The 13,858-nt window shown below is 41.8% G+C and overlaps 1 protein-coding gene and 1 long non-coding RNA gene across 3 annotated transcripts in view; one reads left to right on the top strand and one right to left on the bottom strand.

The window, feature by feature from the left end:
• Positions 1-9,274, bottom strand: part of SRP72 (signal recognition particle 72) — a 37,397-nt gene extending 28,123 nt beyond the window's left edge. The window contains exons 1-5 of the mRNA XM_003898860.5: positions 8,424-9,274; positions 6,378-6,498; positions 4,305-4,428; positions 1,886-2,029; positions 1,692-1,803 (exon numbers count right to left, since the gene is read on the bottom strand). Of these exons, the coding sequence (XP_003898909.1) occupies positions 1,692-1,803; positions 1,886-2,029; positions 4,305-4,428; positions 6,378-6,498; positions 8,424-8,532 (610 nt within the window). The 5' untranslated portion in view covers positions 8,533-9,274. The remainder of the gene's footprint in view (positions 1-1,691; positions 1,804-1,885; positions 2,030-4,304; positions 4,429-6,377; positions 6,499-8,423) is intronic.
• The window catches only part of LOC116274173, an 89,123-nt gene that overhangs the window by 60,942 nt on the left and 14,323 nt on the right, over positions 1-13,858 (top strand). Inside the window, exon 6 of one of the 2 annotated variants that reach the window (XR_004182765.1) lies at positions 6,607-6,706. The exons of the other annotated variant lie outside the window; for it this stretch is intronic. This is a non-coding gene — a long non-coding RNA (uncharacterized LOC116274173). Of the gene's footprint in view, positions 1-6,606; positions 6,707-13,858 lie in introns of those variants that run through there. 2 annotated transcript variants of the gene reach the window in all.

The following is a 13,858-nucleotide window of genomic DNA, read 5'->3' as shown; positions in this document are numbered from 1 at the left end:
ACAGATTTTCCACATGATGCTCTAACCTTTGTTCTTATTTTAACTTTCAACATTTAACAGGAAAATTTTGCTCTCATTTTAACCCTAATATTTAATAGTAAAACAGACTTTGTTTCACCTTTTTTTCCACCCCAATGATCACTGCAGTACCTACATTACTTTTATAGCTTCCAGGGAAAAATGTATGCACAAGCAAAGTCAAAATGTTCCATGTGTTAATACCAGACATAGTTTTCTAATCAATTAATTTTTTTCTTAACTAAAAGCTTCAGCTGGGCACGGTAGCTCACGGCTGTAATCCCAGCACTTTAGGAGGCCAAGGTAGGCAGATCACTTGACAACAGGAATTTGAGATCAGCCTGGCCAACATGGCGAAAACCGTCTCTACGGAAAATACAGAAATTAGTTGGGCATGGTGGCACGCACCTGTGATCTCAGCTACTTGGGAGGCTGAGGCATGAGAAATGCTTGAACCTGAGAGGCGGAGGGTGAAGTGAGCCAAGTTCTTGCCACTGCACTCCAGCCTGGGCGACAGAGCAAGACTCTGTTCCTCCCCTGCCCACAACCCCACCAAAAAAGCTTCAAAGCATGCAAATATTATATAAAGAAACATACCAAATGGAGCTAAAACATGCTTGAGGCCAAGTGTGGTGGCTCACGCCTGTAATCCCAGCACTTTGGGAGGCCGAGGCAGGTGGATCACGAGGTCAGGAGTTCGAGACCAGCCTGGCCAACATGGTGAAACCCGTGTCTACTAAAAATACAAAAATTAGCTGGGTGTGGTGGCGGACGCCTGTAATCCCAGCTACTTGGGAGGCTGAGGCAGGAGAATTGTTTGAACCTGGGAGGTGGAGGTTGCAGTGAGCTGACATCACGCCATTGCACTCCAGCCTGGGCACCAGGGCGAGACTCTGTCTCCAAAAAAAAAAAAAGTGCTTGAATGGTGCTATCAATACATAAATGTAGTGTATGTGTGTGTATACACATAGGCACACCATGTTATTACTTGAATACCTGTTAAACAACAATAATAATAGTAACAAAATATTTACTGAATGCTTATACTATATGCCATCATGCCATGTATTATTGTGAATGGTTGACATTCATTAACTCACTTAACCTACACATAACATTCATAGTAACTTGTTCAAAACCTGCTCCTCAAAATTCAAACGTAAGGTCTGGTATGGTTGGAAACAGACTAATAGACTGGCTTAGGGATTAGAAATATAGGTGAGATATGGTCAAAAAGAGAAAGTGCCAGTAATCCCAGCACTTTGAAAGGCCGTGGAGGGTGGATCACTTGAGGCCAGGAGTTTGAGGTCAGCCTGGCCAACATGATGAAACCCCGTTTCTCTACTAAACATACAAAAATTAGCCAGGCGTGGTGGCACGCACCTATAATCCCAGCTACTCAGGAGGCTGAGGCAGAATTGCTTGAACTTGGGAGACAGAGGTTGCAGTGAGCCGAGATCGTGCCACTGTACTCCAGCCTGGGTGACACAGTAAGATTCTGTCTGCATCCCCCGCCAAAAAAAAAAGAGAAAGACTACATGAACTTTGAGAAATTGTCACTGCATCGATAACTTCCATTTAATAATTTCACAGAAGTCCAGTGCAATTTTAGAAGATACTCTACAAAGTTATATGCACATTATATTTACAGGTAAGTTTAACAAACTTCCAACCTTCAGCCTTTTGCAGGATTTTCATGGCCTGGTTCAGCTGGCCTTGGCCTATTAGTGCACACGCAGTGTTGTAGCACAGCTCATGTGTGCCTTCTTGGAGGCCCAAGTTCTCCTGTCAGGGGACAAAACACCAGTTAAATACTAAACATGAATAATACTTCACGACTGTATGGGTATACCACAAGGATACTCACTGGAACCACTTTTTCCCAATTGCTTTGAGCTGCAACAACTGCTGAAAGGTTTGTTTTCCTCTCCTCATCATAATCATCTTGAGAGTTTCGGACAAGATCTCTATATACCGCTAAGCATTCATCATAGCGTTCCAAACGGTATAACTGAATAATAAATAGCAAGTAAAAAAATTAGAGACAAATATGGTGTTACGTCTTTAATACCATGCAAATGTTTTTTGGAACCACTAAGTAGGAATCCTAGTTCAGCATAACGGGAACAATCAACTGTTTATGTTTTATAATTTTTAAATGAGTTCCACGTACTAGTCATACTTCCAAATAAATTATTTTTTGAAAATACTTTTAAAATGAATGTTCAATATATTGTGGATCTGTAGGCAGGATTCGGTTGAGAAAAGTCATTTTCTTTCTTTTTTTTTCTTTTCTTTTCTTTTTTTTTTTTTTTTGAGACGGAGTTTCACTCTTGTTGCCCAGGCTGGAGCGCAATGGTGTGATCTCGGCTCACCACAACTTCCACCTCCTGGGTTCAAGAGATTCTCCTGCCTCAGCCTCCTGAGGTAGCTGGGATTACAGGCATGCACCACCATGCCTGGATAATTTTGTATTTTTAGTAGAGACAGGGTTTCTCCATGGTCAGGCTGGCCTCTAACTCCCGACCTCAAGTGATTTGACTGCCTCAGCCTCCCAGAGTGCTGGGATTACAGGTGTGAGCCACCACACCCGGCCAAGAAAAGTCATTTTCTTTACCTTTCTTCTTGTAGTAAAGTGCCTAAGGCGGGGCACGGTGGCTCAAGCCTGTAATCCCAGCACTTTGGGAGGCCGAGACGGGCGGATCACGAGGTCAGGAGATCGAGACCATCCTGGCTAACACAGTGAAACCCCGTCTCTACTAAAAAATACAAAAAAATAGCCGGGCGAGGTGGCGGGCGCCTGTAGTCCCAGCTACTCGGGAGGCTGAGGCAGGAGAATGGCGCAAACCCGGGAGGTGGAGCTTGCAGTGAGCTGAGATCCGGCCACTGCACTCCAGCCTGGGCGACACAGCCAGACTCCGTCTCAAAAAAAAAAAAAAAGTAAAGTGCCTAAATAGGTTGTGAAAAACACCTTTATAGAATTCAACCCTGTTATCTAGATCTAAAGTTACAACAAAAATATTTTTCCACAACACAAAATGATTACTAAAACAGGAACAAAATTAAATGTTAAGAAAAAGACAATGTTTCCTAGAGTTCGCTATAATCTTCATTTTATCTTTCTTAGAAACCAGCTATCACACAGGTGAGTCTCAAGTAGACACAACAGAATTCCTACCGATTTCATTCAAGTTGTGCTGAAAAAATAATAACTGCCACTCTAGGTCAATTAGTCCATTATGTATGACACAGGTTGATGTCTTTAACCTCAAAATGCTAGAATTTACCCTAAAGTTATCCAGTTTACCTTAAAAGTTTTTTATAGACCTACAATCCATGAATTTGTCCAAATCTTTCTTCAACTCATTTGTATTATTAAATCCATACTACCTCCTGAGAACAATACATTCAATACAACATTATTTGCCCTAAATTGACATTTAACAGTCTTTAAGAGGAGGCCAGGCGTGGTGGCTTATGCCTGTAATCCCACTACTTTGGGAGGTCAAGGCAGGCAAATCACTTGAGGCCAGGAGTTTGAGACGAGCCTAGGCAACATGGCATAACCCCGTCTCTACTAAAAAATACAAAAATTAGCTGGGTGAGTTGGCGCATGCCTGTAATCCCAGCTACTCGGGAGTCTGAGGCAGGAGAATCGCTTGAACCTGAGAGTTGGAAGCTGCAGTGAGCCAAGATAGTGCCACTGCACTCCAGCCTGGGCAACAGAGCGAGACTCCATTAAAAAAAAAAAAAAGAAAAGAAAAACTTTAAGTTAAGAGGGTTTTGTTAACTATAATATACACATTTCTGTCCTCTTGTCATTAACAGCCCCATTTTACATTAGGTTTAATTTTATGTCTCAAAATACTTTAAAATATTTTCATGATTTCATGGGCTAGAATAATCTAAATTCTTATCTATCATGATATCCTTTATTTTAAATTTAGAATACAATATTAGTGAAATACTATTTCAAACCTGTTGAAGTATACAAGCTCAATGTGCTTTATCTTTCTAACTCAAAAGTCAAAATTAAACAGATTAGTTCTTTTATTTTCTTTGATTTCCTAATTACCTGAGGAAGTCATTTGTTCATAGCATGTTATATATGCAACTATTTGTATGAAGATCAAGAAGAGGGATTATGTTCAAACCTCAAGGACTGGTTTGGTGGCTAGTGTTGTGGAGCATCAGGATGGGCTGGGTTTCCTCAACCCTGCTCCTTGCTAGAGGTAGTCATGCTCACTCAGGATCACTGTCAACATGTATTTAAAAGCAGTAATTACCACTTGTCCATAAAGCTCCTTCAGTTTGTCCGTCTGCTGGTTAGCACTTTCTATTGTCTTCAAGGCATTCTCAATTCTGTTCAGCCTGTACTCGCAATATGCCTTTTCAAAGGAGAGAGAGTTACTGAAGAAGGAAAAAAACCAGTATCTGATTATTATCTAACAATGCAATGCACCCAATATATAGAACATCGCTCTAAGCACTGGATTTAGTCCTGATAACAGATGAGAAAACTGACAAAGGTTAGAGACTTATCTAAATATCAGATAGCTTGTAAATGTCTATCAAACATATAATTAAGCATATATCAGTTTCCCTAGCCTTTCTTTCATGGATATTCTTATTAAAATAAACATTTAAGAAGGAAATCATTAATCTGCTAAATAAGTAATTGTCTTAGATACAAAGATAATTTGAAGGCTGCTTTAAATGGGTTGTTTTGGAAGTTTCTTAAATTCATTAACAAAACAATAAGCCATATAATGCTTCTTTAAACTTGTTTAAGAAACAAATGATTAGCAAAGAAAAAATAACTATAAATCTTAAAAGAAGTACCTGTAATCAAACAACCGGTAAACACTACTAACATACACACACTTAAAAATTCATCTACATTAATGTGATACCTCATTGATGATGTTTCAACCATAATCCATGAGGAAAAATATTTATTAAAGCAAAGGCCAATATCCTTTATTTACTTACCTAACAAAAAAATTTATTTTTGGGCCAGGTGCGGTGGCTCATGCCCGTAATCCCAGCACTTTGGGAGGCCGAAGTGGGCGGATCACTTGAGGTCACGAGTTCAAGACCAGCCTGGCCAACATTGGCAAAACCCTGTCTCTACTAAAATTATAAAAATTAGCCCTGTGTGGTGGTGCACATCTGTAATCACAGCTACTTGGGAGGCTGAGGCAGGAGAATCGCTTGAACCTGGAAGGTGGAGGTTCCACCAGCCTGGGTGACAGAGCAAGACTCCGTCTCAAAAAAAAAAAAAAAAAAAATTTATAAATACTTTTATCCAAGACTCATTGACAAAATGTTTTTGAAAATGTCTCTCACAAAAATAGCCCAAAATCAAGACACTGAATTTTAGCACAAACATATTTAATAGGAGAAAAGCAGCATTGCCTCCATTTCCCTTTTATTTTTAATAAAGTTTAAAATTAATTTTTAATCTCTGTAACACATTTATACGGCTCAAATATAAAAAGAAAAAGATGTACAGTAAGAGGCTTTATTCCCACTGCTACCCAAATCTAACCCGTTCCTATTACCTCCTACAAATGACTTTTTTTTTTTTTGAGACGGAGTCTCCCCGTTACCCATGCTGGAGTGCAATGGTGCAATCTCAGCTCACTGCAGCCTCCGTCTCCTGGGTTCAAGCGATTCTCCTCCCTCAGCCTCCTGAGTAGCTGGGAATACAGATGCTTGTCACCATACCCAGCTAATTTTTTGTATCTTCAGTAGAGATGGGGTTTCACCATATTGGCCGGTCTGGTCTCAAAGCCCTGACCCTGTGATCTGCCCTCTTTTGGCCTCCCACAAATGACTATTTACTCATTGTTTCTCTTTATATTGTTTGTTTTGCAAATACAGGTAAATGGATATATAAATTTTTACATCCTCCTCCTCTTGCAAAAGGAAATATATTGTATATTGTTCTGCACCTTATAAACCAGTATCCCATTAATATGCTTCAAATTTAATTTCAATACTTTTTTTTTTGGAGCCTAGGTGTAACAGTAAAGAAACTTTGACTGAGTTATTCTCCCTACATCCTCCAAGGACTCATAATTATGCCCCACAACTCTCTATGGTTCACCTCTTTAGTGGTTCAAAGGAAACACAATGGTTAAAACAAACAAAAAATATACCCTCTAAGGCTAAAAGAAACCGAAGTTACTAGTATTCCTCCCAGTTTCAGAAACATTATTGACAAGCAAAAGGGGGAAAAAAAGGAAGGAAAGATAAAAAAAATCAGCAAATAGTTGGGGAAAAAAACATGGAAGAGATTATAGCTATACTAAGTGTTTCTAATAACTGTACAAGCAACTAACTGAATCACTTACTTGGCTAACACTTTGGTGTGAGTATTGATGACATTCAAAGCTTCCTTGAAACTTCCATTCTGGATAAGGCATACCACTTTACAATGCAGGGCAGTTACATCATCTTTGTTGATCTGTAGTACTAGAGAACAATTTTTGGAAAGTCATTTTTAAATCCATTCCTTTTCACATTTTTACTAAATTTTCCCATCCTGTCTCTCTGAAAGCTAAATTTCTAATTTTATTGCAGCAGAAATAATTGGTCAGAACAACTAGAAGAAACAGCAACAAAGCAAAACAAACCCAGAAAATAACTAATCTTCACTTTTAACTTAAGAAGTGACAGTAAGGAGAGTTTTAAATTTTCAATGAGATAAAGATGCCCGGTATGCATGTACCAAAAAAGTGCAGTGAAATAAAGAAGAAAGAAGCAATTTCTCCAGATATTTCATCTTGAAATGCATGCTACATTTTGTATAGTTCATTACTTCACAGGGAAACAGTTCAGGTAGAATTTGGAAGCAGATGACCTAGGTTTGGTGCAAGCTTGCCACTAAATGCCTTGAGGTCTTGGGTATATCACTTAACAGCCAAATCTTAGTTTTCTGAGCTACAAAATGATTAGAAAAGCATTACCTATTTAATAAGGTTACTGAAAATACGAAATGAGAATATTTCGGAAAAATTTTATAAAGTATAATGCAAAGGCAATTTATCTTGCTGGCAACGTTTCCAAAAATCATTAAAATTTTCCCTTTTCACCTAAGATGACCAAAGTATAAGGAAGAACTCAGGTGGCAAGTTTCAATGTTAACAACTGTTCGGTATTAAAATGACCAGGATCATCGTTACTCTTGTTCCTGTGCAACTACAGAAGTCCAATTCTCAAAGAATCACAAGAATTTCTACCAATTAAGAAAACATACTGGTGAACAAGTTGACAACCTTTGCTGATTAAAAGAATTCCTGCAAAATACTACACTGCTACTAAGTACATAGTACTGTTTGGAAGGCTAGAGTTAATTCAAACAAATTTAGGGATAAATTCTAATTCGTAGCTATTCTCCTCAATGTCTGAAATCACCAAAAGTGCACTGTGGGCACAATCACTACTTTTCACGTTAACCCAGTACTAGAGTGTTTAAAATTATTTAGACAGCTTTCTATGTCACTGACACACCTTTTAGGTTAATACTACTCTGAACAGCTAAGCCGTGCCTTGGTAATTACATTTCCAAATATAACATGCACAGGCTGTGTCTTCACTAGAGAAGAACTGCGCACCACCGAGAACATTAAGTAGCATGGCCATGCCACATTCCAGGTATGTAGTAAAGAACAAAAGGATATGATGAATGAAACCTCACAACAAAGGCAGTAAAACCCTAAACTATCCCTTACAAGGCAAAAAAAAAAAAAAAAAAAACAGGTTAACTTTTCTTCCGATATTTATCCAGTGTTGGTGCTTCCACACACATATTTCCTAACTTAATAACACTGAAGAGATCCCATCTGTGGGAATGACAGGCCTGACATCCAGATCCAGCCCTTTCCTCTCGCTCAGTAGAATACGTACAGCTTCCACCCGGTCAGCACCAGCTTCTAAACTACGTGTCCCAAGCAGGTTCCTCCCCCTTTAGCGGCCAAAGAGAACAAGCTCCCTCAGTAATACAGTGCTGATCACTGCGCTCAAGATGAAGAAGAAAAGGAGGCACTTTGGAATATTTGTGAAATAAAACAGCAAAGAGGGAGTCAAATAAGAAAACAGTTTGAAATGGGCTCCGAGAGCTGCGGTCTCTTTAAAACCTGCCCTCGCTTCCCGCGGGGGTTAAAGAGGGAAGTACACGTGGCTCTAAGCAACCAGGGACCCCAGGCTGACCTGGTGAAGCCGAGGGGTGAGACCTGCGTCTCCCGGACGTTCGGGCCCGAGCCGGCGGGAGAATGGTCGGGGGGGTTTCGGGGGTCTCCCCTTCCCGTGCCTCCCGCGCGAGGTGGTCTCGCGCGCCGGAAACAGGCCGCATCCTCCCGCCGGCCTGGGCCCGCCCCAGTGCCCACCCCGACACTTACTCTTATTGACGGTCTTGAGAGCGCGCGTGAAGTCGCCGTTCTGGCCATACCGGTTCACTTCACTCCACAGCGCAGGCACTGACACCCCCCCACTGCCGCCACTCGCCATCTTGGAGGAGACGAGGGGCGGGGCGGGGCGACCTCTGCCCCGGAAGAGGATCTCTAAGGCTGCCAAGAGGAGGAGGAAGTTGATGATTGCTAAGCGTAGGGAGCGTCTTCAACCCTGAGGCAGCATCAGAGACCGTAATCTTCTGCTCTCGTGGCAAGAAATTTGCACGGATAGAGTTGATGCACCTCACTTGAAGTTGGCCTGGAGAAAGAGGCGTCGGACTCCCGGACGGGGTTGAGCCCAGTTTGGGCTCAAAGCAGCGTGTTTCCAGGAGACCGCCATGGTCGAGGCAGCGTCCCGGTCCCACGGTGCGGGCCCAGACGATCATTTGTGGGATATAAATAAAAAGACTATGAGGTGGTAAATGAAAGACTACCAACTAGAAGCCGTAGGGAGTCATTTGAAGGAGAAATAGGCACGGCTTGTCGGTGGTTGAGGGAAAGGAATCTTGAAAGATGATTAGGAGAACTTGGGTTCTGGGGAAAGTAGGGGAGGACATTCTGGCAGAGAAGCAAACGTGAGGAAAGGTAAGAAGGCAAGAATCTCCCATTACAAAGGGTTTGGTGAAACCCTCTGCCTGTCATTTTCGCTCCGTTCGGGAGCAGTCGGCAATAAGCTGAAAGGGTAATGGGGTGAAAATGCCCGGGGTCAGTTCCTGGCTCTGCGACTCACTAGATGCCTGACAATAAACAAGTTACTTAGCTTCTGGGAGTCTTTTTTCCCGACTGTGAAATAGGGATACTATATTTGTTCTAGAGATATAAAATATTAGGGTTTGCTTACGACCTTAGTATCAAGATGTGTTCAGGTGTACGAACGGAATGGTATCTATTGGGTACACTTGGTGTGAGTATTTTTTTTTTTTTTTTTAAGAGACGGGAATCTTGCTGTGTTGCCCAAGCTGGTCTGGAACTCCTGGGCTCAAGCAATCCTCCCACCACAGCCTCTCCAAGTGCTGGGATTACAGGCATGAGCCACCACACCCAGACGATGTGAGAGATACACTTGATGTGAATGTTGTATTTTATTGAATGGCCTGCTTTTCAGACTCATATCTTGTCATGACTTTTACAACTTCTGCTACTCTGTCTGTCCCTCAGGAACCTAGCTAACTTCTTTTTTTTTTTTTTTTTTTTTTTGAGACGTAGTCTAGCTCTGTGACCCAGGCTGAACCTCACTGCCATCTCAACCTCCTGGATTCAAGCGATTCTTTTGCCTCAGCCTCCCAAGGAGCTGGGACTATAGGCATGAGCCACCGTGCCTGGTTAAGTTTTGTATTTTTAGTAGAGATGGGGTTTCACTATGCTTGGGTTAGGGTCACTATGCTTGGGTTGGTTTGAGACTAACCAAGCTAGTCTCAAATTCCTGACCTCAAGTGATCCGCCCTCCTCAGCCTCCCAAAGTACAGGATTTACAGGCCTAAGCCACTGTGCCTGACCTTGCTAACTTTTTTGTCTTTCAGTCTTTCTGGTTCTACGTTTAAAGTTACTTTGAGGAAACATTTGATCTTGCAGACTGGGCAACCTTGTGAAGCAAAAAATGCCAACTATGTGCCAGGCAATATGCTAGATCCTAGGGATACTGCAGTGAGCAAGGTAAATATGGTTCCTTGGCCTCAGAATTATAGTCCATATAGAGTGAGATAACCCTTAATTGATTGCATCCTCTTAGAACGGGGTCCCCAACCCTGGTACCGGTCTGTGGCCTGTTAGGAACCGGGCGGCACAGCCAGGTGACTGGTGGGCCAGTGGGCAGTACGGCCTGAGCTCTTGTCAGATCAGCTGTGGCATTAGCTTCTCACAGAAGCTCAAACCCTATTGTGAACTGGGAATGTGAAGGATCTAGGTTGCTCACTCCTTATGAGAATCCAATGATGAATGTAATGAGCTTGAATCATACTGAAACCAACTGTCCACCTCCTGTGGAAAGATTGTCTTCCCTGAAGCCGGTCCCTGGTGCCAAAAAGGTTGGGAGACCACTCATAGGAGATTCTGTCTACTTCTGAGCACTGATAATCAATTAAGGGTTATCTCACTCTGTATGGACTGTAATTCTGAGGCCAAGGAACCATATTTACCTTGCTCACTGCAGTATCCCTAGGATCTAGCATACTGCCTGGCACACAGTTGGCATTTTTTGCTTCACATTCCTTACCTAATCTGTGAGTTCCTTGAGGGCAGAAACTGCCCAGCTCCTGATATGGCATATGGTGTCCTGCCATATTTTTGTCTGGTCCTTGCAGTATATACAATGCAAACAGCATGAAAGGTGGCTTGAACTGTAGGTGCTGGAGGGTGTAATTCTTGTCAATTAGTAAAAATCATGAGAAGAGTTTTAGACTTTTACTGACTAGAATTGTCAAAGGTTTCAAGCCAGTTATGTTTAGATTTCAGGGGATGGGAGCTCCAGATGACAATGCTGTGTGAGAAAATTGGGTATACCCAACCAACATTTTGTTGTATTTTGTTATTCTGAGAAAATGTAGATTCCACTGTATTCTCCAAAGGTGTCTATATCCACTATCCCCTCCAAGTTAAGAGCCACTGCACTAGTATTGCTTTTTAGAACATTGACTTTATATAAGAATTGGTAATTTTGGTTTCTATATCATTCTGATCCCATATATTTTGTAGCTTTTAGAAATGCTCAGAATTCTGCTGCTGTGGACTTGTTTCTATGTCTTATGTCATTTCAGTGGAGTTTTGTGGCAAACAGCCTATAAATTTGGGGCTTAACCTGCCATTTTTGAAACAGGAATCTTCCAAACCAGAGTGGCATTTTTTTTGTTTTGTTTTGTTTTTTTAAATAAACAACAAATTTACATCTCACATTGTGAAGGATGGAAAGATTGTCTGGTGAGGTCCCACTCATAGATGGCATCTTCTGTTTTCAGATGGTGGGAAAAACACCAGACTGATCTCTTAAAGCATGCATCTGATGCCACTTTCCTAACCTCCTGATAAAATCCGAACTACAAAGACTAGCAGTAAGGGCTTTTGTGATCTGGCCTCTGCTTGCCACCTCCCCAACTCAAATAGGTCTCCTTACTCATTTCCTAGCCCCCTTGCATGCTAGTCATCTCTAACTTCTGTGTGGTTATGTGTCCCCCTACCTCCTGGAATCTGCACTTTTATTCATTTGACAAGTGTTTGAATGTCTTGTATATGCCAGTGCCATGTATTACACCAGTTGCTGGGATACAACTGACAACAAAGAAGACAACCCAGTGTAATACAAAATTTATTTTCTAGTTGGGAGAGATGGGTAATAAATATGTACTATGGTAGCAGTAAGTTTGCTGAAGAGAATTATGGAAAGCTAAGAGAGATTGAGTATAGACTGTGGAGAATTATTTCATTCACAGTATACAATTGTTTTCTAGAGATCAGACAGCCCTTCCTATTTCTGTGTATTCACAATACCGTATTGTTAATTCCATGTTAACAGTTAATATGGTGTTTTGAAATTGTCTGCCTCTGGAGACTCCAACATTAATTGAGGGCAGAAGGTTAATTTTGTTCATCTTTGTATTCCGAGAGTCTCACATATACATAGTAGGCTGTATTCGTTCTCTAAAAAACACAGAACCAATAGGATATGTGGAAATTATGAGAAATTGGCTCTGCAAAATGGAGGTGAAGTCCCACAGTCTGCCTTCTGCAGACTGAAGGCCCAGGAAAGCCAGTGTAGTTCCAAACCCAAAGGCTTGAGAATCAGGGGAGGCAATAATGTAAGTCCTAGTCTGAAGGCCTGAGGACCAGGAGCACCAACGTCTGGGGGCACGAAATGGATGTCCCAGCAGTTCACCCTTCCTCCCCCTTTTTGTTCTATTTAGGTCCTCAATGGATTAGATGACGCCCACCCACATGGGTGAAGGCAGTCTTCTTTACTCAAGTCTACTGATTCAAGTGCTAGTCTCTTCCAGAAACACCATCACAGACGCACCTAGAAATGTTTGACCAGCTATCAAGGCATCCCTAGCCCAGTCAAGTTGACAGAATTAGCCATCTCATCAGTATCCATAATGTATTTTTATATTAATGGATTTAGCCATTTATGATTTGAGAAGCTTCTGTGTACAGTATCTTTTTTTTTTGGCAACGGAGTTTCACTCTTGTTTCCCAGGCTGGAGTGCAATGGCTTGATCTCAGCTCATCACCTCTGCCTTCCTCCGGGTTCAAGCAATTCTCCTGCCTCAGCCTCCCGAGTAGCTGGGATTACAGGCATGCACCACCATGCCTGGCTAATTTTGTGTTGAGTAGAGAGGGGGTTTCTCCATGTCAGTCAGGCTGGTCTTGAACTCCTGACCTCAGGTGATCTTCCCGCCTCACCCTCCCAAAGTGCTGGGATTACAGGCATGAGCCACCGCACCCGACCTCATGTACAGTATCTTACGGTATCTTGTCCACTCAGAGGCAAGCAGAAGAAATATTTAGCTCCATTTTATAACTTGATTTCCATTCCACTATTTTCACTGTACTGCAATGTGAGATTAACAATTCCACCCCAAGTATTTTGAGGTGTGGGAAGCTGGATGTAAAAACACCATTAAAAACAACTCTTTTCAATGGCTTCCTAAGGTTGGCTGGGCTGAAATGGCAGTTTCTGGATGCTCCGTGGCACATTACACTGCCCCTTTCTTCATATTTTTAGAAATTAAATCAGCTGATGGCAATATTGAATTCCAGGTAATTTTCTTTCTTTTCTTTTCTTTTTTTTTTTTGAAACAGAGTTTTGCTCTTGTTGCCCAGGCTGAAGTGCAATGGCACAATCTCTGCTCACCACAACCTCTGCCTCCCAGGTTCAAATGATTCTCCTGCCTCAGCCTCCTGAGTAGCTGGGATTACACGAATGCGCCACCATGCCCGGCTAGTTTTTGTTATTTTTTAGTAGAGATGGGTTTCCCCATGTTGGTCAGGCTGGTCTCGACCTCCTGATCTCTCAGGTGATCCGCCTGCCTCGGCCTCTCAAAGTGCTGGGATTACAGGCATGAGCTACCATGCCCAGAGAATTCCAATTTTTATGGTGAATGAATTCCACTCATACTGTTCTTCAGTCTGCCCAACAGATATTACATAACACATTTGTATGCCATGATGGGCCTTACATATATTGACTCATGTAATTCTCACAACTTTATGAGGTGGTATTAGTCCGATTTTCACACTTCATGAAATTGAGGCACAAAAGTATGTCAGGCCTGTGCTCAAACTGAGTAGTTTTCCTGTCACACTTCAGTGTGGCCTATAGGCCCTAAGTGATCTAGCCTTTTCTTATATTGTCTTCCACTCTCATCCTTGTTCACAGAGCTCCAGCAATTCTCATG

Source organism: Papio anubis, chromosome 3 (assembly GCF_008728515.1).
Source record: "Papio anubis isolate 15944 chromosome 3, Panubis1.0, whole genome shotgun sequence".
Taxonomy (NCBI): Eukaryota; Metazoa; Chordata; class Mammalia; order Primates; family Cercopithecidae; genus Papio; species Papio anubis.
This window is presented reverse-complemented; position numbering and strand designations above follow the sequence as displayed.